Source organism: Schistocerca americana, chromosome 5 (assembly GCF_021461395.2).
Source record: "Schistocerca americana isolate TAMUIC-IGC-003095 chromosome 5, iqSchAmer2.1, whole genome shotgun sequence".
Taxonomy (NCBI): Eukaryota; Metazoa; Arthropoda; class Insecta; order Orthoptera; family Acrididae; genus Schistocerca; species Schistocerca americana.
This window is the reverse complement of record NC_060123.1, coordinates 489129992-489156555: the sequence shown is the minus strand read 5'-3', so window position 1 is coordinate 489156555 and position 26564 is coordinate 489129992. Positions and strand designations below refer to the sequence as shown.

Below are 26564 nucleotides of genomic sequence, written 5' to 3'. Positions count from 1 at the left end.
TTTAAATTAAGATTAGTATATTTACAATGAACAGTCTTAGTCCTAAAGCACTTCAAAGATTTTAATACGGCAGAGCACCTCAGTCAGGGGGTAGGGGTGGGGGTGGGGGATGACAACGACGACAAAGCAAGAAGTGAGGCAGAACAAAAGGGAGGCGAATCATTGCAAGGAGGGAGCCGGAACAAAAGGGTGGTTAAGGAATATGCCATCCAGGCTTCACAACTTAGGGCAGAGAGTGCAGCAGCCTGAATATATTTTGACTTTATAACAGAGGCACTATACTGTACATGTAAAATTAGCTAGAAACACACAACAAAAAAAGTTTTGCATCACCTCAGTTCCAAGAGTTCCAGAACCTGTACAGAACATTAGAAAAAGAGATCAACATAAACATCATTTCTGCCCTTTTTATTGCTCATAAAAACCACACATTGCATGTTGTACCACCTTACAGCGAGACCTGCAGAGGTGGTTGTCCAGACTGCTGTACACACCGATACTTCTAATACCCAGTAGCATGTTCTCTTACACTGATGCACGCCGGTATTTGTCACAGCATACTATCCACAAGTTCATCAAGGCACTGTTGGTCCAGATTGTCCAATCCTCAACGGTGAGGTGCGTAGATCCCTCCCTCAGTGGTTGGTGCGTCATGTCGTCCATAAACAGACCTTTCCAATCCATCCCATGCATTTTTGATAGGGTTCATGACTGGAGAACATGTTGGTCACTCTAGTCGAGCGATGTCTTTATCCTGAAGGAAGTCATTCACAAAATGTGGACGATGGGGCGCGAATTTTAGTCCATAACGATTAATGCCTTGTCAATATGCTTCCGATATTGTTGCTTGCAATATCGATCTGAGGGTGGCATTCACGTATCGTACAGGTGATACAGTGCCTTCCATGACCACCAGCGGCGCACATCTCCAACAATTGTCTGGTTGAAGGAAAATGCAACACTCATCGGTGAAGAGAACGTGATGCCAGTCCTGAGCGGTCCATTCTGCATGTTGTTGGGCCCATCTGTACCATGCTGCATGGTGTCATGGTTGCAAAAGATGGATCTCCCCATGGACATCAGGAGTGAAGTTGTGCATCATGCAGCCTATTGCGCACAGTTTGAGTCTTAACACTACGTCCTGTGGCTGCACAAAATGCATTATTCAACACGGTAGAGTTGCTGTCAGAGTTCCTCACAGCCATAATCCGTAGGTAGCGTTCATCCACTGCAGTAGCAGCTCTTGGACGTCCTGAGCGAGGCATGTCATCGACAGTTCCTGTCTCTCTGTACCTCCTACATGTCCGAAAAACATCGCTTTGGTTCACTCCGAGACATCTGGACACTTTCCTTGTTGAGAGCTCTTCCTGGCACAAGGGAACAATGCGGACTCGATCGAAACATGGCATTGAACATCTAGCCATGGTTGAACTACAGACAACACAAGCCGTGTACCTCCTTCATGGTGGAGTGACTGGAACTGATCGGCTGTCGGACTCCCTCCATCTAATATGCGCTGCTCATGCATGGTTGTTTACATCTTTGCAAGGGGTTAGTGATGTCCCAGAACAGTCAAAGGGACTGTGTCTGTGATACAATATCTACGGTCAACATCTATCTTCAGGAGTTCTGGGAATCGGAGTGATGCAAAACTTTTTTTTGATGTGTGTAGTTTCTTAAAGGGTCAAGAAACACAATGCCACTAATGAGTTCTCAACTTGCACTGACTGTTACTTGGCAGGTACAGGGTTGCCAAACCTCCCTCACTCAGTCAGTTTGTTTGGCTCATCTGATGAGTTCAGTCATGCTAGGGTGCGGAGCAAAGCTTTATTAATTGACAAGTAAGTACCACTCATTCATCACGCGTAACGAGATACACAACAAACAGTGACGACTTCAACCCAGCAGGCAGATTTTACTTCCACTACAACATCTACAGACTCAACCAGATCAATAAAAGCAATGTGGATCAATTCTTGCACATCCACAGAATGACAATAAAAGATGAAGTGACAAACGCAAAAATACTGTGATGTTCAGAGACCGTTGTTCTGCTCAAGTCAGCATGTAGTACTGCGAATGATGTTTCACTCCCCCCCCCCCCCCCCCCCCCCCCCCCCCCCCCCAATGTTAAATCCCCTGATAGTGAAGTAGCCAAGGGGATGAGTTTACAAAAGGACAAAATTGATTATACAGTGCATTATAGACCAGCTCCAGTTTTGAGTCTGAAGTTAAAGCTGACCTCGTAAGTGTGTCATGGGTGGTTGTTCATAAACAATGTATCTTCTGTAACTGAAAGTCAACAATGACTGGAGCTAACATCTGGAGACTTAACAGAAAGGTACTGAAAATGGCGCGAACTCAATCCAGCTGTCAGACAAAATTGAGCAGGAAAGTCATATGGATGATGAGTGTCATCCGCACGAGCAATGGAGGGTTAAGGTAGGAACCTACATGCTTACATGGCCGCACTTGGTGCTCACTCTCTTGCAGTAGTTAATCTATTTTCCTTCTAATTAATATCCTTTACGGAAAGTGCATTTCTATAGAAAAGACGAAAATTTGTATAAAGTCAACATTGAAGTGCAAAATAAGCCATTCAAATTTTATAAGACTGTTTTAGAGAATAATCTGGTTTGTTAATGAATACACACATAAATCTACTTTAATTGAAAAGTACAGATACAAACAAAATTTGATTTTTTTTTTCATAATTTTGTTAAACAGTGTTCACAATGGAGTCACAGGAAATGACCATTGTTGAAAACTCATTACAAAATGCAATATGCCAAGATGTCGGAAATCCGAGTTTGGCAACAGTTGAAGGTACCCCCAAAAACATACATTTTTGATATTAGGTGCATTGTGCTACCACCTATTGCCATGTACTCCATATCAGCAACCTCAGTAGTCATTAGACATTATGAGAGAGCAGAATAGGACACTCCGCGGAAATCACGGACTTCGAACGTGGTCAGCTGATTGGGTGTCACTTGTGTCATACGTCTGTATGCGAGATTTCCCCACTCCTAAACATCACTAGGTCCACTGTTTCTGATGTGATAGTGGAAATGTGAAGGGACACATACAACACAAAAGCGTACAGGCCGACCTCGTCTGTTGACTGACAGAGACCACCGACAGTTGAAGAGGGTTGTAATGTGCAATAGGTAGACATCTATCCGGATCATCACACAGGAATTCCAAAATACATCAGGATCCACTGCAAGTACTACGACAGTTAGGCAGGAGATGAGAAAACTTGGATTTCATGGTTGAGTGGCTGCTCATAAGCCACACACCATGCCAGTAAATACCAAATGACGCCTTGCTTGGTGCAAGGAGCGTAAACAATGGATGACTGACTAGTGGGAAAAACGTTGTGTGGAGTGATGAATCACGGTACACAATGTGGTGATCCGATGGCAGGGTGTGGGTATGGCGTATGCCCAGTGAACGCCATCTGCGAGCATGTGTAGTGTCAACAGTAAAATTCGGAGGAGGTGGTGTTATGGTGTGGTAGTGTTTTTCATGGAAGGGGCTTGAACCCCTTGTTGTTTTGCGTGGCACTATCAGAGCAAAGGCCTACATTGATGTTTTAAGTGCCTTCTTGCTTCCCACTGTTTAAGAGCAATTCGAGGATAGCAAATGCATTTTTCAACACGATCAAGCACCTGTTCATAATGCACGGCCTATGGCGGAGTGGTTACACAACAGTAACATCCCTGTAATGGGCTGGCCTGCACAGAGTCCTGACCTGAATACTATAGAACACCTTTGGGACGTTTTGCAATGCCGATTTCGTGCCAGGCCTCACCAACGACATCGATACCTCTCCTCAGTGCAGCACTCCATGAAGAATGGGCTGCCATTCCCCAAGAATCCTTCCAGCACCTGATTGAACATTTGCCTGTGAGAGTGGAAGCTGTCATCAATGCTAAGGGTGGGCCAACACCATATTCAATTCCAGCATTACTGACGGAGGGCGCCACAAACTTTTATGTCATTTTCAGCCAGGTGTCCGGATACTTTTGAACACAGAATAACATGCCAAATCGTGAAGTGGCTGATGGCTACCAAAACAGCCAGGTTGGCATCCCACTATTAAAAATGATGACACCGGTAATATAACTAATCATGATGTCATTTTTATGACGCTCGGCAAGACAACTTCTCAGTTCTCACTAGGAAACATTTTTTCAAATAGTAAAACTGAGGTGTGCGACAGCAAAAATCCTTTGATTATCTGTTCACATCGTCACGAACACAAGAACAGAAAACAGCTCATAAAAGCAATGTAAATACTAGCGAAACACATAATTTGACACAGCCCGTGCAACTCATAACACAACAGTTTACACAGCAGTTCACAAGACATCAGGAGAATATAGGACAACAGCTTACACAGCAAAATCAGGGATTTAACGATTTCAGGAATAGTATCAGTCAACAGTTCAGTGAAATGAGGTGAGCAAAACTATACGCACTGAATTATCTGATGAACTATCCAGGAAGTTGACCGAGTTCAGTAAACAACTAAAACAAGAAATAATTAACGAAATGTTTCGCAATATAAATATGTTAACGGAAAAAGTAACATCCATAGATTATAAACAGGAACAACTTGCAGGTGAGTTACAAAACCTTAGTCAAGTGCATTCTCAACTTGAGGAGATGCAATCCCAAGTGAATGCTTCGGTATAAAATGTGACGGACGCAGTCAGTGAGCTGCAAGACGTATGCAAAAACCTACCTACAAAATTACAAAAGCTGAGTCTAAGATTAGACCAGTCAAGTAGAGAGTCAGAATTTGCCAAAAAACAGAGTGATAAATTATGTGCAGTTGTAAAGGAAATAACTGAAAAAGCTGAAGCCGAGACACTGGATAAGTGGCAACAGCCCTGCTGAAAAAGTAGTGTCAATAGCGCAATATTTATGTAGATACTGTAAAAAGAAGCTTCAAAAGAGAAAGAAAGTCAACTTCAACCTAAAATAGATTCAGGTTTAAAGGCAGCAGAGGAAAGGTTATGAGGCAGTGTTGCTAAAACTACTCACATTCCAAAACAGTGAAACTCCGCTTTTACACTTTTCAACTGATTAAAAAAATGTAAAACGCAGGAAAATGTAAAATGTGGGAAATAATGTTTTAAGCTGTAAAAGTTACGTATAGAATACCCTCTTGCACTTTATGTACATGTTTTTGAAAGCCTGCAGCTGTCATTCATTATTTAAATAATGAAATACTGCACTACTTACGTATTTTTCATGCTTATCATTTTTGAGAATTTTTTCTTATTGTCAACTGCAAATATGTAAATAAGTATTTTGTAAGGTGTCTGAATATGTTATTCTTTGTCCCTTGCGCTGTAGTTTTCTTTTTGAGGTTATCAGGTGTCTCATCAGTTATGTGGAAACATACACGCACACACACGCACACTATCACTCACATTGTTTGTTTGTGTAACATCACAAAAAATACGTATGTAAATACCGCACTTGAAAATGAGAATAAATTCTCTAAACATGTAACCGGCACTGTGTTTAAACTAAAACCATTTGAACAACGCAAAGTGAATGACTGTGTCAACTAGCGGTCCAAGTGGCCATACACTGAAACACACTAAATACAGTCCGACAAAGGTATAAAGATGATCACAACAATCACGAAACTGCATTTGTGCAGTAGAGACAGTTTGGAAATGGTTGTGATTGGTCATGATATCTTCAGTCGAACGAACCTAGTTACATCAGCCACCTCGCCAAGTAGAGCTTGGCAGTGGCAGGTTATATGGCACGAATTGTTCCAAATTTCCCATGTTCACCGGTTCAAATCCGCTGAGTAGAGTGCCCTGGTGTCAAGAAACTAAACTATGTAATGTTTGCAAACACTACTGAATGTCCAACATCATTTTTTCTCCACAAACATTTTTTTGTCATGCATAAATCACAGGAAAATTATAAATATGTTGGTGCAAAATCAGGTGCAAATTGATATTGTGGGCCCAAGAAATTTAAAGGGACCGATAAAAAAATGTTATAAACGGCGGGAAAATGTTAATTCTGGGAACGTAAAAGTGGGGTTATACCCGTATGACATAAAACAAACCCATGCTTTTAGAGAAGTTAGATACCTTCACTGGTTACCCACAATATGGGGGCTAGCTCATCAAAGTAAAATAGCAAAGGTTGCACAATGCAACAACACTTGCCGGCAGTTGCACCAGTCGAGCAAGTGCAGTTGCCATGTGCAACGCCACAAGCAATCATAAACACGCCTGTCAGTGACAGTGCGGCATGTTTGTCAACATTTCAACATTACTTGCAGGTGAGGGATTACTTAGGCATTTACAATTTCCGATTTTTACCTCTGAAGGAAAAAGAACACCTCGTGGTCTTTATCAGAACATTTCGAAATATTTTACCTCATACCTGGACCGAAGCCAAGAAAATTAGATTTGTTGTTGGATACACACAGGGTGACATTCCGCTATGGGCTGCTGACATGGCTGATCGTTGCCAATACTATGAACAGTTTGAGAGAGCCTTTCTAGATAAGTATTGGTCTGAGGTCGTACAAGAGAGGCTCAGAATGAAGTATTCAACCCAGCTCCATTCATTCAATAGTGAGTATGGAAGCTTAAAGGGCTATTTTGAAAAATATTTGAATAAAACCAGATACTGGATGAACACGGTATCTCAAGAAGATGTAATGAAAATTTTAAAGAACCATCTTCCTGCCCACATTAGGGAAAAACTCATTACCCTTCTGGAACATGATACCGAATACTTTATATCTGTACTGGACTCAATAGATTTGATATACGAAAAGAGATCAGTAAAATCCAAGTCTGTTAATTCGCTGACAGCGCCACAGAAATTTATGGACCAACAAGTAAACAATGGATTCGTAGTACAAAACAGATGGCAACCTTACCCAACACAGACCTACGGTAATGGTAATCACAACAGCAATGGAGAAAGCTGTAAATTCAAAGGCAGATATAAAAGAAATGGCCAAAAATTTAGCGAAAACAATTACAATGGATGTGTAGCGTATGGCCAGCTTGTACAATATGTGCACAGACAAGCTACCGGCAATAATCAGCCGATGGCTTGGCAAACACAGAAGAATACCATAAACCGAACAACCCACAGACAGCAGAGTTCGGCCAGCAAAGTAACGCACATATGCCAAATAACACGCAGAGGTAAAGAGAATTTTAGTTGAGAGCCTCACAGGATACTAATTGGCATAATCAAACACGAACAGTTCACATAGTGGAAGTTACGCCTAACTAAGAGACCGATGCCACTGCAACGCTGGAAAACTTGAACCGGTCATGTTAGGGACGCGTTTTGTGACCTTGGAGGAGAGTGGGAGCATGAGCTTGATCGACACTTGTTTTATCAGATACAATCATGGTAATGATGTGAGAGATGATCTGTATCGAGGCAATGAGGGTATGTAGAAAAACTTGACAGAGGGCAAGGTACAAGCTACTATTAAAGCCAAAATATTTGACCTTGATGTAACTATTGTGCTTGACACAGGTGCTATGACTAACTTGATGTCACACGGATTCTTTCAAGAATTGAAGAAATGTGGGCATATACCCCACACTGCCAGTGCAAAATTGCAAGGTACAAACTGCCACTGGTACAATTAGAACAGTTTTCTGTACAGTGCAATTTTTTGGTAGTAGAGAAATTAATAGTTGATTGTTCACTTGGTACAGATACATTTAGTACATACCAAGCACAAATTGATGTAGGAAAAGGCCAATGTCATTTCACTGTAAATAACCAATTACACTAGTTAACAAATTTAAACTTTTTTCTGCATCTGGTTTGTAAATGAGTGGATTTACCTAATTTTGGGGTGCTGAATACATTGATAAAATCAGTTTTTCTCCATGACATCACATTTCCTAGATACTCAGCAGAATAAAAAATGGTAATAGAGAACATTGACACAATTAAGTCAAACAAAAATACACATTCAGAATGTTTGAAATCTATACTATTTTGTATGTATATATGGGCATGATGCCAATAAAAGGTCCAAATTAGTTCAGAAAATATTTTCACCTTTAATCGTCTTTGGTTTGCCATTTCATTACTATCCCTAACGAGACCCCATCAGTAGTCACCCGTCTTCAGTGGGTTCCAATGGCCTTGGTGACGGTGTTCCACAGTAAGAATGTCTTGGTGAAAGTGTTATCCAAGCTCATCACTTACGGCCCCCAAATTTTCTGGGAAGAATTCAAGGTGAGAATGTAAAAAGTGAATTATAAGTGACATTCTACACCCCACGTTCATATAGTAGTCCAATGGATCATTCACAATGGTAACATACTTTTTGTCTTTTCTGTTACCCAAAAAGACCTTCACAATTGCTTTAAAAGGAGACCAAGCAGCTAATTGGATATCTGTGAGTTTGGTATCAAAGGTTGGATCTTTCAGGAATTGTCTTATTTGTGGTACAACAAATATGCCCTCTTTCAGCTCTGCCTCAATTTAGGAAACTTTCCTTTTAAGTGATTGAAGGCCTCACCTTCTTTATCAAGAGCTTTTTCAAAGTTATTGATAAGGTCCAACTTGATATGAAGGGGAGGCAAAATGATTTTATCAGGCTCAACCAATGGGGCATTGTTCACATTTACATTTCCAGGAACACATGACTTCCTTACAGGCCATTCCTTGACTGTGTAGTGGGTTCTTGGTGTCACAGCTGTCCCAAAGGCACAAAAAGCAGCAGTATTTCGTGAATCCAGCCTGTAAACCTGTAAGGAGTGCAACAACCTTTAAATCACAGCAAAGCTGCCATTCATGGCCCATATATATTTGATCATCTCTAGCAGCAAAGCCATGGTTTCATAAGTTTCTTTCATGTATACTGTGTAAGCCAAAGGTACCAATGGGAACACATTGCCATTATGCCGTAGTCCTGCTTTCAAACAATGGAAAATCCAGGATGGAGTTGTGTGTGTGAGTTGCATTTGTGTGTGTGTGTGTGTGTGTGTGTGTGTGTGTGTGTGTGTGTGTGTTGTTGACAAGGGTGAAATCTTTATGTTGTGCCTATCTGCGACTCAGCGTCTCTGCTATATGGTGAGTACTAATTTCAAGTTGATTTTACTGGAGTCAATAAATAGCTGCCACTCCTGTGGATTATGTTGTACACCTAACTGCATCATCAGACCATTGACATCTCTACACACACACACACACACACACACACACACACACACACTGAATTCTGCATATCTAAATACTGACCGAAGGAAGCACCTCTTGATCTGAAACAGGAAATTTTTGTCCCTTGAGCTAGAAAGTTCCGTTGTTGCAGTCTTGACCCCAAGAGTTCAGGTTGCTGTTCCAAAAGTTTTAGATTGTGAACCAAATTCTTCAATTCCTTTTGATTAAAGAGCTGAGGCGAAGTGTCATGATCTTGAGGGCAGTACTCTGCTATATGTTCAATACTTTCTGATTCACTTGACATGGTGTCTGGTTCCGTGGCTTTCAAATTATAGATAGGAACAGGCAACCCCTCATCGTGGGGCACAGGCAAATCCACTGAAAATACATTTGGATACTTTATTTTATGTCTAGTTTTGCTTGAATGTCCCGAAATATTTATAAGATAGAAGTAACAGTCTGAATAATGGTCTTTAGGCTCACACCACACCATCGGAACAGCGAATGGCATGGCTCAGCGTTTTCCTTTCAGCCACTCAGTTAAGGTTGTAGTACAGGTTATGCAGGCAATATGATGTGCAAAATTTACCTTGATCACAAACAGGACGATCAAAATACAATTTATATGCTTTCTTAACTAAATCAGTGATTGATTTTCTTTGGGCTTTTGGAGCGAATTTCCCCACACACATAACAAATGTTGTCGGGGTGGTTTAGACAGCAACAAGATTTACTAGTTGCCATTTTTCTTAGTGTAAGCTTTAAACACAAAAAGTTTGCACTGCCTCTCACAGGAAACACTTGCTGAGGATCTCTTTCACACCACTGGATTACCACACCAACCATTTACTGACGATTTGTAGATCATCTAGCTCTCCTCTGCAAATCCAAAACAATGACATATCAAAAGAGAAGAATAGCAAAAAGTGAAATACTGAATACGAAAAATAAAAAACCTTTAAAAACTCAAAAATGGCACTAGCTGGAAACATTTTGAAAGGTATATTCGGATTCTACACACCAAAATACATACTAGTTGATGTAACACATTCCAGATGCAAAATGGCTGTTGACTAGTGTTATTTGTAATACTCCTAATCAGGGGAAGTACCAACAGACGTAAAACTGAAGTTACCCGCAACTTTGAAGTTCAGTTGGTAAATCACATAGTTATGTTGTCAATACATACAATAACAAACAGTCGGCAGCAGAAGTAGTAAATGTCGACACAATAAGCCAAAGGTAAGTGAATCAAAGTGCTTGTCGTAAGGGGAGTCAGAACGATGAAAATGACAAAATTAATGTTTTTTGGTTTTTCATTTTAAAATTATTTGGAGTTTTCTGAATAAAACAAATCAAGTTTCAACCTTCTAAGTGAATTCTAAGTGTGTTTTTTATCACTTCAAAGTTGACGCGCACTAAATGGTTGTAGCAACTTGGCATGTCACCTCTGACGGCGCCGCTCGCTGGCTGCAAGCAGGGTATCTTTGCGGAATTAGACAGTGTTTTGTTTTCCAACATTTTATGACTTTATCTCTGTGATAAGTGACTGTTCATATCGGTAAACAAACACAATACCGTGTGTGTTGACTTGTGGAGTTCGCTTTGTGTTGTTTAGCTGTTCAATTTTGCGTATTTGAGGAATTTTTCTCATACCTGTCTTACGTATTTTGTTTGTGGATATCAATATGATCCATTTCAGCAATTAAGTGTTTAAGAAAAGGCACAATGAGTGGAAGAAGAAATCTTTTGTTGTTTCGAAGGGAGATGCTGCCCAGACTGCTTTAAAAAAGAAAGGGCTCTGAGCACTATGGGACTTAACATCTGAGGTCATCAGTCCCCTAGAACTTAGAACTACTTAAACCTAACTAACCTAAGAACACCACACACATCCATGCCTGAGGCAGGATTCGAACCTGCGACCGCTCTGCCACTTCGGCTGGCCCAGACTGCTTCACCAACTACTCCAGATGAATGTGATAGAACTTCTTCCAGCAATAAAGTTTGTGATAGCAAAGACAAACTTGAAAACTATGGAAGTGATAGTAAAGATGTGAATGAAATGATTAACATTTCCTTGCTCTCTAATATTTTGAAACATAACATATTATGCCAAGTTTGCAAAGGAAGAGGATTGGAATTGAAAATAACTTCACACACATTGGCTTGGCATGTAAAATGTTATTGAAGTGTAACAAATGTGAGGCAGAAGTTTCGTTTTCTAATTCTAACAGTATTCCTCATAGAGGTAATAGTGGAAAGAAGGTGTATGATATAAATGTTAGACTAGTGTATGGCTTACATTGCATTGGCAAGGGCAGTGCTGCAGGGACAATGTTATGTGGAATTATGAACTTGCCAAAACCACCAACCAAGTTTAGATTTTATAATGAATTGGTGAGACTTTCTGCTGGAGATACTGCTCAAGCAACAATGAAGAAAGCAGTTGAATAAGCTGTGACAGATAATGGGAATTGCTTTAGATGGATCATGGCAACATAGAGGTCCAATATCTCTAAATGGAGTTGTGATAGCTACCAGTGGAGACAGTTGCAAAGTAATCGATGTTGCTATTCTCTCAAAACATTGTAGATGTATGGGCAATACCAAGGACGAACATAGTGAAAGTTGTGAAGCAAATTTTCACAGCACGAGTGTAGAGATGGAAGTAGAGGGAATGAAAGCAATTTTTTCCAGAGCACAGGAGTGGTATAATGTACGAGACACTAAACTATGTAGGAGATGGTGATTCTAAGGGATATAAAGCTGTAGAGGAACTCAAACTTTATGGCAATGAAATTCACAATAAAAAAACAGGAGTGCATTGGACATGTGCAGAAGCGCATGGGGGCTCGCTTGCGCAAACTAAAGCAGACATTAGGATCCCAGAAGCTTAGTGATGGTAAGACTCTTGGAGGAAGATTAACAGATGAAGCAATTGATAGATTGCAGAGGTATTATGGGTCTGCAATTAGGCAAAACACAAGAAGCATTGAGCATATGATGAGAACAATATGGGCATTATTTTTTCATACTGCATCAACAAATGAGCACCCACAACATCCACTGTGCCCCACAGGTGTTGACTCATGGTGTAAGAACCAATCAGAAAAGGAATATGCCCATAAAAACAGTTTGCCAAATGCTGTAATTAATGTAATTAAGCCCATATTCAGAGATTTATCACAGCCAAGTTTATTGGAAAAGTGTTTTCACGGGAAAACACAAAATCTAAATGAAAGTGTAAATACATCTAAAAGCACAGATGATGTGACTTACCGAACGAAAGTGCTGGCAGGTCGATACACACACAAACAAACACAAACAAACACAAACATACACACGAAATTCAAGCTTTCGCAACAAACTGTTGCCTCATCAGGAAAGAGGGAAGGAGAGGGAAAGACGAAAGGATGTGGGTTTTAAGGGAGAGAGTAAGGAGTCATTCCAATCCCGGGAGCGGAAAGACTTACCTTAGGGGGGGAAAAGGACAGGTGTACACTCGCACACACATGCACACATATCCACTTTTGAAAGTGTAAATAATTTAATTTGGATTAGGATTCCCAAAAGACTGTTTGTACACATAAAAACATTACATTTTGGAGTGTATGATGCACTGGCAACATACAATGAAGGAAACATTATCAGATGTGATATGCTGAAACGTTTAGGTTTCCAGCCAGGACAACACAATTTCCACAATGTGCCTAATTGATGATGAAAGACTAAGAGGTGCAGGAAGAAGAGAGAAAAGCCTACAACATGCAGCAAAAGGGAAGAAAAGACCAGTGAAAAGGAAACTAAAACTGGAAAAAGAAGAGGATGCTCATAATCCATCATATGGGGCAGGAATGTATTAAAAAACTTTTGAAGCCATTTCCCATAACTTTAAATTTTTCATCTTTGAGGAAAATTTTCTCAAAAACTGCTAACAGTGTATCAATGAAATTTATACACAATATTGTTCACTTCTTTTCCTTCATTTTTATAACAAATTGTATAATTCAAGAGTTATAGAAGAAAAAGTGCAAAATTTTAGAGAAAAATAAAATAAGGATTGGGGAGGGGGGGAGAAAGAATATTTCTTAACATGACATTATAACTTCATAGAGAAATATTCACTGAACATGTAGTCCAAATTTCAGAACAATATGTTTAATGGTTTCAGAAAAAATGTTCCTCCTATTTGCTGAAATTAACATGGAGGAGATGGATTGTTCCGGCTCCCCTTAAGAACAGCAAGCGCAACTTAGGGAACTGATACTTGTTTATATACAAGTAAAAAAGAGGGAATCATTAAGGATTTTATGTACAGCATGGAAGTGTATCCTCACGAAACTTTTTGTCCTACCTCATACCAGTAAAAAATGAGATTAACAGGATGCTTGAATGGAGCATAATACAACCAAAGTTTTCCCCTTATTGTAGTCCTGTTTTGGACGTGAGTAAGCCATATGGCAAGGTGCACTTGGTCCTCAACGCACATAACATTAATAACATTACTGTATAAGTTTGAAACATGTCCAGACAATTTAGAGGAACAGCTTATGAAATTCCATAATGCTAAATTTCTTACCATAACTGATCTCCGGTATTCATATTGGCAAATGAAACTACATGAAGAAACTCAGCATATATACCGCCTTGATATGTGGGGCCAGAAGCTTCTAATTTCAAGTATTACTGTTTTGACTGAACGTAAGTGCAGGTGTATTTATCTCTGCACTTGACAGGGTGCTAGGGCCCGAACTTTTTAGTAAGGTAACAGTATACGTGGATGATCTTTTAGTCGCTACACCCACTTGGGTAGAACACTTAAGATTAATTGAACAAATATTGAGCCGCTTTTCTGAATATGGAGTAACAGCAAATCTCAATAAATCTAATTTCAGAGAAGAAAATGTAAAATTTTTAGGACACACAATCTCTTCGGAAGGCATACTGCCAGATCCCAAAAAAACTGATGCCTTCAGGATCTGCCTTGTTCCTCAAATCAAGATACAATGAAAGGCATACTTAGGCCTCGTGTCATTTTTCAGGAAATTCATCCCTAACCAACTTATTAACAATGATGCTTCTCTGGAAAAACAAACCTTGGTTATGGGATAAGCAATATCAAAACGATTTCAAAAACATCAAGCAAGCCTTATTAAAAGATGATATTTTATCTCAACCAACCATAAAGAAAGATTTTTGTTCACGCACCAATGCATCTTCTCACAGTCTGGGTGCATGCCTTTTTCAAATGGTAGAAGAAGAGGGAAATCTTAATCTTAAAGTACCATATTTACTCGAATCGAAGCCGCACTTTTTTCTGGTTTTTGTAATCCAAAAAACCGCCTGCGGCTTAGAATCGAGTGCAAACCAAGCGGGAGTTCTGAAAAATGTTGGTGGGTGCCGCCACAACTAACTTCTGCCATCGAATATATGTAGCGCCACACAGGCATGCTTTGTAGGCACAAAGATAAATACTGGTATCAAAATCTCTGCGTCAGTAAATAAATAAAAAAAAAGTGGAAGACGAGCCTTTTTCCTCTGCTCAGAGTTTCGACCACTGCGTTTTGGTACATTATCCAACGAAGTAAATACAAATTCTGTATTGTTGATCTTCGAATGTAGCAGAATTTCAATGTACTACGAAAATACGACTGGCAAGACTGTTTGGGATGTTTGTCAATATGGCCAACTCTACGTTCTGAATTTTTTCCTACCTGTGACAAGAGATGGTTGCTAATAACAACTTTTATGAATTGTGAATCACATGCAGTATTCTCTTCACCATAATAATACGAATATAAACAGTTTGCCATGTATTCTTTCGTGTTTGCTGCTATCTCATTTAAATCCTGTCTGCCTAATAAACTACGAAAGTAGAGTGAGACAACAGCAAATGCGGAAGAATATACATATCATGTCATGTTTATATTTGTATTATTCTTATGCCCAGTAGTAATACAGTCAGAAATGAAGCATGGTAATTTACTAAATTTTTAAATCTAAGATGACTAATTTCTGTGCAGAATGTAATGTACTGAAGAGGCGTCTGCAAAGATTTTCAAACAGAGAAAATATTTCGCTAAACTCTCGTTCAGAACATCATCTATCATACGCAGTCTATTATTTGGTTCTTGTTGACCATTATCAAAGAAAGCAGCAGTGTAAGTAACAACAAATAGCAGTCTCTTGCCATTGTTTCGCTAAGGAGACGATTCCTTTTAAGTTGCGGTAGCGCGCAAAAAAGCAAGCCATGCCGCGAATGGCGACAGGCCGTAAACACTCATTATCAGAATGCGACAAACAATGCATGACACAGTACAGTAATGCATTTCAGCTTAGAGTAACAAACACCTATAAGAAAGAGAACGGCACTTATGAGATCAAAGAAAAATGAGCAATCAATTGAAACCAGACGAAGCATGTGAAAAAGGAAGGGTACCCGTATAAATAAGGACGGAGAGCCTGACGCATAGCAATGGCTACCTGGTAAAGCTTAACTGCTAAGCTTACGACTCGAACCAAACTACGGTAGCTGTATTGTCATTCATTCGACCTAATTTGTCTCTCATATTACAATGGACCGACTGTGTTTTGATTTGGAGGTGCGGCCTAAAACTTTTCTCTCCCCTCGAATTTCGAGTCTCAAATTTCAGTTGCGGCTTAGATTTGGGAAAATTTTTTCCCCTTGATTTAGAGTCTCGTTTTTCAGGTGCGGCTTAGATTCGAGTAAATACGGTAATTAGCATCACCAGTCGCACCTTATCTGAAGCTGAACGTTCTTATTCAGTTACGGAGTTGGAGTGCTTGGCTGTAATTTGGTCCTTTAAAAAGTTTGAATATTTCCTATGCGGTAAACACACAAAAGTATAATGCGACCATCAGTCCCTATCGTTTTTGTTAACTTGTAAATTTCTATACTGACGGACAGCCAGTTGGAGTATGTACCTTCAAGAATTTGATTTTGAAATAGCATACGTAAAACGAAATCAAAACATAATAGCTGATGCTCTTTCTCGACTACGACATAACTTAGAGGAATTCAATGATCTTTTAGAGCAGGAAGGTGAAGTAAGAGCTATGTTGATGGAAGACAAAACACTCCGAGCATACTATATCCACATGTGTAAACATGTGGAGCAATTTGAGCAGGAAGACACACACTGGAGTAAGGTAAGAGCAGAACTTGCACATAAGTTAAAAAGGTATTTTACTATTCACAAAGGTGTTCTTGCTCGGGAAGGTTCCTATGGAACAGAACAATGGTGTGTGTGTTTGCCAGAGGAATATGTCGATGATTTTATGTTATAGACACACACAATACTTGGGGCCATTATGGCACTGCAAAATGCACTGACAAAATAAGTAAATATTGTTATTCCCCCAATCTTAGACGAAGAGTACTGCAGGTGGTAACGAAGTGCGTTTGCCAGAAAGCGAATATTCTAAATCTCCAAACACATAGAACTACATCCCATTGTGGCTAAGTAACCTCTAGAAAAGATATCATTAGATGTGGTTGGACCCTATCCCAGAGGTAACAGGGGAGTAAAATATACAGTAGGCCTGTACGATATTTTCACAAAATACGTAAAACTGTAGGCTGAACAGAAAGTTACAGCCGGTTCGATTATAAGACAAGTGAAAGAGGATTATTTTGCAAGAGTAGGAAACCAGAAGTCATGTTAACAGATAATGCCTCATATTTCGTTGGATGTAAATGGAAAGTGTTTGTATATTGCAACCAAATCAAACACATTTTAGTATCGAAATTTCATCCCAAAGCGTCCCCCATAGAAAGGCTGTTTAAGGAATCCAATAGGTTTGTGAGGACCTATATACCTCGTAAACATAACAAGTGGATTGAATATGTCACTCCCTGCTTACAAGTTGTTAACAACCTTCCCCATACCTCAACTGGATTTACACCAAATAAGTTGATGTTCAATTGCAAACAGGTAGACTAGTGTGAAAAACCTTTACCCAAGATAACGATACTGGAACTCTCACTTGATGATGAAATACAACAAGCAGTAGTCAACATTGAAATCTGGGGTAAATACAAGAAAGGAGTTTACGACAGAAAGCTGAAACATACAACACAGTTTTATATAGGACAAAAGGCGTTATTTAGAACACACCCCAAATCCACAAAAATTGGAAAACTGAACCGTAAGAAGCAACTCATACTCTGGACCACACATAATTACTAAAATCTCCTTTACCCATACAAAGACTTGAGAATGTTTATATATTGATGAAGGGCTTTATGGAAAATTTTTTGTTCATCTTTTTCTTTTTATACGTCAAATGTGTAAATGGTAAAGTGAGTGGATGTAACAAGGAAGAATTTTACTTTTGTGTGTCTAAAGACAATGATACTCTAAATACAATTCTTTGCCTTGCACATAGCCCAGCTGTAAACAAATAAACGAATTTGTGAAATGCACGGTAGCGCGCAATGCAATACACAACTCACCACGATATAAGTGGTATCAGAGCGACACAGTGTATGCGAATTGGGGAGCAAACTAGTCAACAAACTGCAAGCTCGTGCGCACTACACAGAGATAGCTGAAAGTGTTGGAGCACCAAAACAAACAACCCCTATGAGCTACAGCCTGCCTAGCATTTCTAAAGCCTATTGCATAAACAGGGCATAGAAAATAAAGGGAATGTCTATACTACAACTTTCTATACAATACACACGAACAAAGATAAGCTAAGGGATTATATACAAGGAAGGAGATCCTAAGCTACGAGATATTTACTAAAGTTACGTTACTATATACATTGTATCTATATATTTACAAATTGAAGTATTGAAAATACACGCACTAATTATATTTGAGGGACCAGAAAACTCCTGCTGCAGGTAAAATGGTTCAAATGGCTCTGAGCACTATGCGACTTAACTTCTGAGGTCATCAGTCGCCTAGAACTTTGAACTAATTAAACCTAACTAACCTAGGGACGTCACACACATCAATGCCTGAGGCAGGATTCGAACCTGCAACCGTAGCGGTCGCTCGGTTCCAGACTGTAGCGCCTAGAACCGCACGGCCATGCTGCAGGTAAACAAGTGAGTACAGTATAAGTGGCAAACTGAATAAGAGGTCGCACCACGCCTATAAGATACTTTATCTTTCAGATCTACAAGGTGAGTAGAGATGCACACGTGGCATTAAATGAGTTTGTGATACCACGACTGCACAGCACACTGAAGTAAATGTATACCTGGTTGAATGTATGAAAGAGGTATTAGTAGCCATCCAGCCACTGTACATTTATTTATGAAGGTTTAATTTTAAGTTAGTATTAAGTTTTTCTTCCAGGGAATGATGCACCAACACATCCTAAGGTGAAGAAAAACAAATGCTTGTAGAGTGTTAGGAACAATATAAAAATAAGAAAGACCGCACCACAAGACATATATAGTTATAAGTTTACGATATGTATGAAAGTGATAGTGTGAAAGTATGTGTAGAAGAAACTAGTTGCAGTACATCGCATATAACAATGCTGAACTGTGGTTGAGCATTACCAAATAATCAAGAGGATGAAACCAAATTACTGTGGGTATCGACTTCCCATGAAAGTGTCAAACACCTGATTCACATTGAAATTTTTATGCACATTTTTTACTTATATAAACACTGTTTTATGCTCATTGTATATAACATATAGTATTGATGATACAACTCTGCATATGAAATGATTATCCTCTATACAATGAACATAACAAATATTGAGCTGCACTTTAAACACTAAATAAGTATTTGATACGATTGGTATCATCAGCTTTAAGTTGTGTTTATAAACAACAAACCATTTTGTTCTTGGGATCACAGTTAAGTCTAATACTGAAGCATAACTGAGCACATAAATGTCTTTCTGTGAAATTTGCTCAACCCTATAGTGTTTAACTCCTTCTTGGAGAATGCTAGAGAGGCAAGGCCATGGGTAGTTATTTGAGTAGCATGTAGAATCTATTGTAGCGACTATTGTTCACTTCTTTAATTCTTTGAAACTGATAAATATGCTCCGACAAGAAGTAGCTGTGAACAGGAATGAAATGTATGTCAAATTATGTCATAAATCAAAACAGAATCTATTATTGTATGAATGTTATGTAAATAATGTAAAATCAAACAAGAGTAACAATGTAACAAAATGACAAACATACTATAATGTATATAAGCAATGATAATGGTGTGTCAGCAAATGAATAGGATAAATTTATTTTTGTAGTTGTATTTGTCCTTTTTGTTATGTGTATGGTATGTGGAAAGGACACTTCGGAAACTTTGTCTAATGCAACAGTATGAAAGACGCTCAAAAGCAAAGCGCAAAAATGTACAAAACCTGCCTACAAAGTATTAAGTGTGCGCGTGAGATACATGGGTGTGTGCATGATAAACTAAAGATGACAATACTTCGCGTAACATGAATTTTCTGTGCTCGAACAACGTCGTAAAAGCAGCAAGAAACTTACCTTGTAGATGGATGTCAGATGTACGGATGGTGTCCCCACTGAATAAGTGATAGCGACAAGGAGAAATAAATTCCTCATGCCGCTGATATGGACGCCAGTTGTCACCACAGTGAGGATTTCACAAAGGGTCATGACACTGAACACGAGCTTAACGAATTTGTGCAGTGAAGGCTACTGTGAACGCATGACACGGACACACTGACTTTGTATTAAACATCTGAGAGCGAGCTTGGATGGTAACGGATGTTGAGCTGGGTGCACATACTTCGCAAGCTACACACTCGGCAGATGCTGACTGACAATAATGGGCCTATGCGGTTACAGCAAGCACTTTGTTATGAAAGAAAACTTATGTATGTAAGTGTTAAAAGAAGCTGACATCTTAGTACAAATTATAACCATATAGGATAACTCCAATGGCCAAAAAATAAAGGCTATGCCCATACCAGCTAGCGTTATGAACTCTCAAAAAGGGAAATAAGCCCGGACACCATGCACCTCCATATCATGTCAGTGCACAATCGGGGGGAGGGGGCAACTGTAATGGATCATATTATTATTATTTTTTCTGTCACACAAAAATAATAAGTTATTTTGTAGCAATGATAATGTTGGAATACAAACAAATCAAGTAGAGATACGCTCTCCAACTGATTAATTTCTGTATCTTTGCCTGTTTGTCTCTATAAGTGGTAGTGAGTGGATGTATTACGAGTTCCACCATTGTAATATTGTATCAAGAGGATCCGACAAGAGGAATTTGCATAAGCAGAGGAATAGCGATCCAGCATCAGCATCGTAATAACCAGCTTTATGCATAATTATGATAACAAGAAGTATGTAAATTTAAATGACGAATGCTAATAATTAAATGTATTGAATATTGAAGATCTCTTGATATTAGTGCCAGTTGAAGTTCACTCAGTATATCTGTACCTTCCAATTTCTTTCAATTATTCTGTCCAACTTTAATTATTCAAGCAGCAATTATTAATCAGTTTCCATTATATGTTATATTTTATGCACAACCCCTATTTTGCCACTATTCACCAGCAATAAGTTTGTAGGACAACACTTTCTTGATAAAAATCCTGAAACTGAGGAGGAGCAGCGTCCAACACAGGTCTGCAAGACTTGGACAAGATGAATTAATCGACTGGTAAAGCAACAAGAAAGTGACAAGCTGGTGCTCCCCTGACTGCAACATATTTCTCTGCAGGCCATAAAGTTTTAGACTTTTCCATAAAAAAAGTCAGCTACATGTGAAGTTACTTTCCTTTTGGAAGAATAATTATATTTTCTGCCATAATAATTCTAAAATAAACATGGGAAAGAAACCTAAAAGATTAGTCTTCAGGTGTGTACTGCCCTTTAAGGTACATCAAACACAAATGTACCAGTAACATTGTAAATACTGGTATAAACGTCTAAGTGGCCTGACCTCAAAGTGTTAAAGAGTGGTCTAACAAAGCACACTAATGTCAACTTGGAAAGATACCTTGGGGTACCTATACGGATAAGAACTAAATACACGTGTTGCTTTAAAAAGTATTTTAAAACATGATTCAGAAATAAACAATGGTTCAGATATTCTACTGTTTCTGCCATCAGCAAGATAGATGAATAGAAGTCAGCCAAGAGAAACACGTGTAAGAGAAGTACATCACCAAACAAAGAACAATGCAAGCCTTAAGTAAGAAAGCTATCTTAGTATTTAGAAGTTGCACCCAGCCACCCCATTACACTGATCCAAGCTATGGACGGTCACCGTGCAGATGTCACTGATTTTTCACATCATGATTGCCAAGTATTTAGTTAAGCCACAGCTACTCATATTCACAGCAGACTATCATGAGATTCAGCTGGCTATGATGCAACTCAGTGCTTGTAATAAGTAAATGAGACAATGCTGAAGTAATGAATAATTTAGAACTGTACCTATAAGCATCGCTTAGCAGCAACAACTTGGATATATTTCATCCAGTGAGGTTGTGCTTGATGACGTCAAGCTTACTCTGATATATAACAGTTTTAAAGGGTGACAGGCAACAGATGTTAAACATTTGGAAACATTCATTCATAATGCTATTGTATAAGTATTTAGCTTGATCATTTCAGCTACTCAGCATTTCACCATTAAGTAACTACATACTGGTTCTGAGGATATGCACCACAGTAGAGGATGAAATATTAGGCAGAGAAACATGCCTTAACCATGGCCTACGTCCCATGAAACCTATGTCACCAAGCATTTACATAATCAAAGACAGTGGCCATAATTCTGTTATCAGTGTAATCAAACAGAACACAAAACTATTAAAATGAACCATAATGTATTTTGTTTCCACAGAATAGCGCAATTGTGGAAAATACTAAAATCTCATCCATCAATTGCGCATCACAACAATTTTCTAGTTCTGAAACCTTTTGCTTTTCCATCATATGTGTACTCAGAAAATAATAAAAACACATGGAATAGTAATAATAAGACTGAAAGCACAATCAAAATGTGATGTCAGAAGATATGAAAAATTCCAAGTATCAAGAAACCATGTCACATACTTACACACCAATATCCACATTGGTGACCAATACAATAAAAATGGGAATAAAGAGTAGTTAAAAGAGAGCAGGAAGCACAAATTAAATGACTGCCTTGTGAGATTTCATAAAAATTCATAGCAAACACTTTATACAAAGATAATCACATCTAATCTTGGCACCAAGTGTTAGTACTTTACAAACAATTATTAAATGATGGTTCAGTAATCTCAAAACCTTCAGCTTCTGCCTTCTTTGATATTGGGATAATTATATTCCTCTTGTAGTCAGAAGGTAGGCCTATTTCTCCAGTCTCATATACAAGATGATATCACAAAGTAATGGGAATTTATGTTTTTCTGAAAAGAATCTTTATTTATTCACCAGTGTCAACACCGACCCCTTCAAAGTAATCCCCCCCACAGATAGAATACACTTGTGCCAATGCTTTTTCCAACCTTGGAAGCACTTCTGGAACTCTGTTTTCATTATGGTGTTTAGCTCCTTCAGCGATTCTGTTTTTATGTCATGAATGGTGACAAAACTATGTCCTTTCACAGTTCTCTTCAGCCTTGGGAATAGAATGAAGTCACAGGGGGCTATTTCCGGTGAATATGGTGGCTAAGACAACAAAATAGTTTTGTTTTTTGCCAAAATATTATGAACAAACACTAACGTGTGAGTGGGAGTGTTATCATGATGCAATTTCTGCAAGTGGTTCTGGCACAATTCTGGTTGTTTACTTCGGACTGCTTCTTGCAAATGGCACATAACTTATAGGTAGTATTCCTTATTGACTGTATGAGCATAAGGCAGGAACTTGGGATGCACTACCTCACTGTAATCCGAGAAAACAGTTGTGATCAAACCTGATTTTTTTTTTCCCGGTCTTGGCTCTTCAGGCAGCTTGCATTGGAACAATTAGGCCTCAGTTTTGCCATCACATCCATAGACCCATGTTATGTCACCTGTCATAACTTTCTTTAAGTTGTGGATTGTTGTCAACTTCATTCAGCAATTCCCGAGCTTTTGGTCAAAATTCAATGATTTTGAAACAAACTTTGATGCTGCACATTTAATACCATAACACCCAAAATAATTGCTTAGAATGAGCCAAAGAATGAACTGACATAATCTGCAACCTCTCTGATCATGATTCAGTGTGTTTCTACAAGATAAAAGAAGAATTTTGAAAATCTGCTTTATAAAACCCACATAATTACCTTACATACCTGGTGCAACAGTTTTGACATGCCTGGTTCTCCAAGTGTCGCTTACTCTTTCAACAGTCTCAGGTTGTTTCAGTGTAAGCAAGTCCCATTTCAATTTCCTACCAATCTGTCATTCATTCAGTTTTAGTCTGAATTTAATAACTAACAAATTATAGTCCGAGGCCACATCATATACATGAAATGTTTTATAGTCTAAAATCTGGTTTCTAAAGCTTTGCGGTGCTATGTAATCCCTCTGAAACTTTACAGTGTCCCTAGGTCTATTCCTGATATACAGCCACCTTTCATCATTCTCAAACAAGTATTTAACAATGATGTAATCGTTGTTTCTGCAGCTTTCTAGGCAGCTTCTCCTTTCATTGCTCTCCCACAGTTCATGATATCTCGTATTTCATTTTCTTCCTTTTTCTAGTATTGAAGTCCAGTCCCCACACTGCAATTAAATTTTCACCTACCTTAACCAAATGATACCGTATTTAAATACTCTACTGGCTGGTGTAAAATCAAAATTGATACGTATCAGCTAGTTGGGTACGGCAGACATCTTAACAGTCCTCTAAATGTAGAGGAACACTACACTTTTTACATACTCAAGCACTTTCAAATTACTGAGTAATTTTTCTCTCATACATTTTTTCAATGTCTTCATTACCAGTACAGCAGGTGGACATAAATACTGTTGTTGTGAGCAGTAAAGCACTCCGTCTTCAGACAACAAGTGGCCCACCGGGACCATCGGACCGCCGTGTCATCCTCAGTTGGGGATGCGGATAGGAGGGGCGTGTGGTCAGCACACCGCTCTCCCGGTCGTTATGATGGTTTTCTTTGACCGGAGCCGCTACTATTCAGTCAAGTAGCTCCTCAATTGGCATCACGAGGCTAAGTGCACCCCGAAAAATGGCAACAGCACATGGCGGTTGGATGGTCATCCATCCAAGAGCTGACCACGCTCGACAGTGCTTAACTTCGGTTATCTCACGGAACCAATGTATCCACTGCGGCAAGACCGTTGCCATGTGGTGAGCGGTAGCTTTGTGTTTGTATTGGCTACGATGAGTCATTCTCTATGCTCTTCATACTGTTTACCTACATTCCTATTTTTCCTCTGGTTATTAAACATTCAGTTTTGTATTGATAACTTTGGGCTAGATATCTCCTGTCACAGCACTACATTAATCCTCACTATAACTTCAATCTTCCATCTATATTTTCAAGTTATTTATCCTATCTACTCAATTCCACAGTCTGACCCATCAAATGAAATTTGTTTTTCTAATGATAAGATTCCCCTGAGTAACCCCTACCCCGAGACCAGGATGTGGGACTCTTACTTCCAGAATATTTTACTTCTGAGGATGCCATCATCATTAAAATAGTTCCCTCCTGCTTTTAGTTAATCACAGTACAACACAGCTAGGCCACGTTGCCTAATATTACAAGGTCAGGTCAGTCAATATGCCAGATTGGTCACTGTAATCAATGAAATAGCTGCTACCCTCCATAAGGAACCATATGTAAGTATAGGCATCTGCAGAGTTTGCAATTATAAATGGTTGCACATACAGTACAGAAATCCGTATCAATGATACACTCAAGACAACCCATCACACTCAAGACAACCCATCACGCCAAGGTCTGTGGTTATGTGAGGGATGGAAGTTTTACATATGTGCATGCATGAAGGAAACTTGCTTACCTACACTGGACACTCAGCTCTCCTGGCACATCCTGAAACAAGAAAACTCTTAATGTCATGAACCTCACTAGCAAAAGAAACTTGTGTATGTCCATAATCACACAACAATTCAAGATTAAATATGAAATAAAACATACCCCAACACTGGTGAGTGCCATCCGACCATCACTGTTCTGTGTTTTGTAGAGATGTTTCTCTAGAAAATTTTTCTCTTTAGACTCACTAGCCAATCTTGAACATACTTCTTGATATTTTGACTTCAGCTTCGTATTTGTATTCTGATACCACAACATCTGTGAGAACATTATAAAAAAATTAATGTTTTTTCTATCTATGTGGAAAGACCTTATGAAAGCAATATTATTTATGAAATGAGACTGAATAATTTTGGCAGAAGAGCACAAGTTTGTATAGCCACATTTCTTGGAAAAATAATACAGTACTCTTCTTTGAGATGTACCACATTTACAACGCAATGCAAATTCCTTGTGAATTCTGATTTTACCCTTCAATGCCTGTAACACATCACAGTAGCATCTGGTCTGATGTTTTCAAGACAACCTAAATTCATTTAACAATACACCACTTATCATTATTGGAAAGCTTATTACAAACCTTTCATCTAATCAAAGGTTCAGTTTCTTTCTGACTTATGGCTGTTTTCTAAACAACAGCCTGTGCAAGTTACAAAGTAGAGAAACAACTTCATATTACTTTGTCTCCACGTGGAATTTCCACAAGTTTTCATTAGACGGAAATGTTACTTTCCACAAAGATTTTGATGCAGTCCGTTATACACTGAAGAGCCAAAGAAACTAGTACACCTGCCTAATATCATTTAGGGTCCCCACGAGCAAGCAGAAGTGTCACAACACGACGTGGCATGAACTCGACTAATGTCTGAAGTAGTGCTGGAGGGAACTGACACCATGAATCCTGCAGGGCTAGCCGTAAGAGTATGAGGGGGTGAAGATCTCTTTGGACAGCACATTGCAAGGTATCCCAGATATGCTCAATAACCTTCATGTCTGGGGAGTTTGATGGCTAGCGGAAGTGTTGAAACCCAGAAGTGTATTCTTGGAGCCACTCTAGCAATTCTGGACGTGTGGGGTAACACATTATCCTGCTGGAATTGCCCAACAAGTCTGTCAGAATGCACAATGGACCTGAATGGATGCAGGTGATCTGTGCCACCTGTCAGAGTCATATCTAGACGTATCAGGGGTCCCATATCACTCCAAGTGCAAACGCCCTACACAATTACGGAGCCTCCACTAGCTTGAGCAGTCCTCTGCTGACATGCAGGATCCATGAACTCATGAGATTGTCTCCCTACCTGTACACGTCCATCCGATCAAAACAATCTGAAACAAGCTTGTCCAACCAGGCAACATGTTTCCACTCACCA

The 26564-nt window shown here is 39.1% G+C and overlaps 1 protein-coding gene across 2 annotated transcripts in view; it reads right to left on the bottom strand.

The window, feature by feature from the left end:
- Nucleotides 1-26564, bottom strand: part of LOC124615629 (myosin-9-like) — a 246316-nt gene that overhangs the window by 72482 nt on the left and 147270 nt on the right. For both annotated transcript variants that reach the window (XM_047143635.1, XM_047143636.1), the window contains exons 12-13: nt 25294-25449; nt 25157-25188 (exon numbers count right to left, since the gene is read on the bottom strand). In XM_047143635.1, the coding sequence (XP_046999591.1) occupies nt 25157-25188; nt 25294-25449 (188 nt within the window). The remainder of the gene's footprint in view (nt 1-25156; nt 25189-25293; nt 25450-26564) is intronic.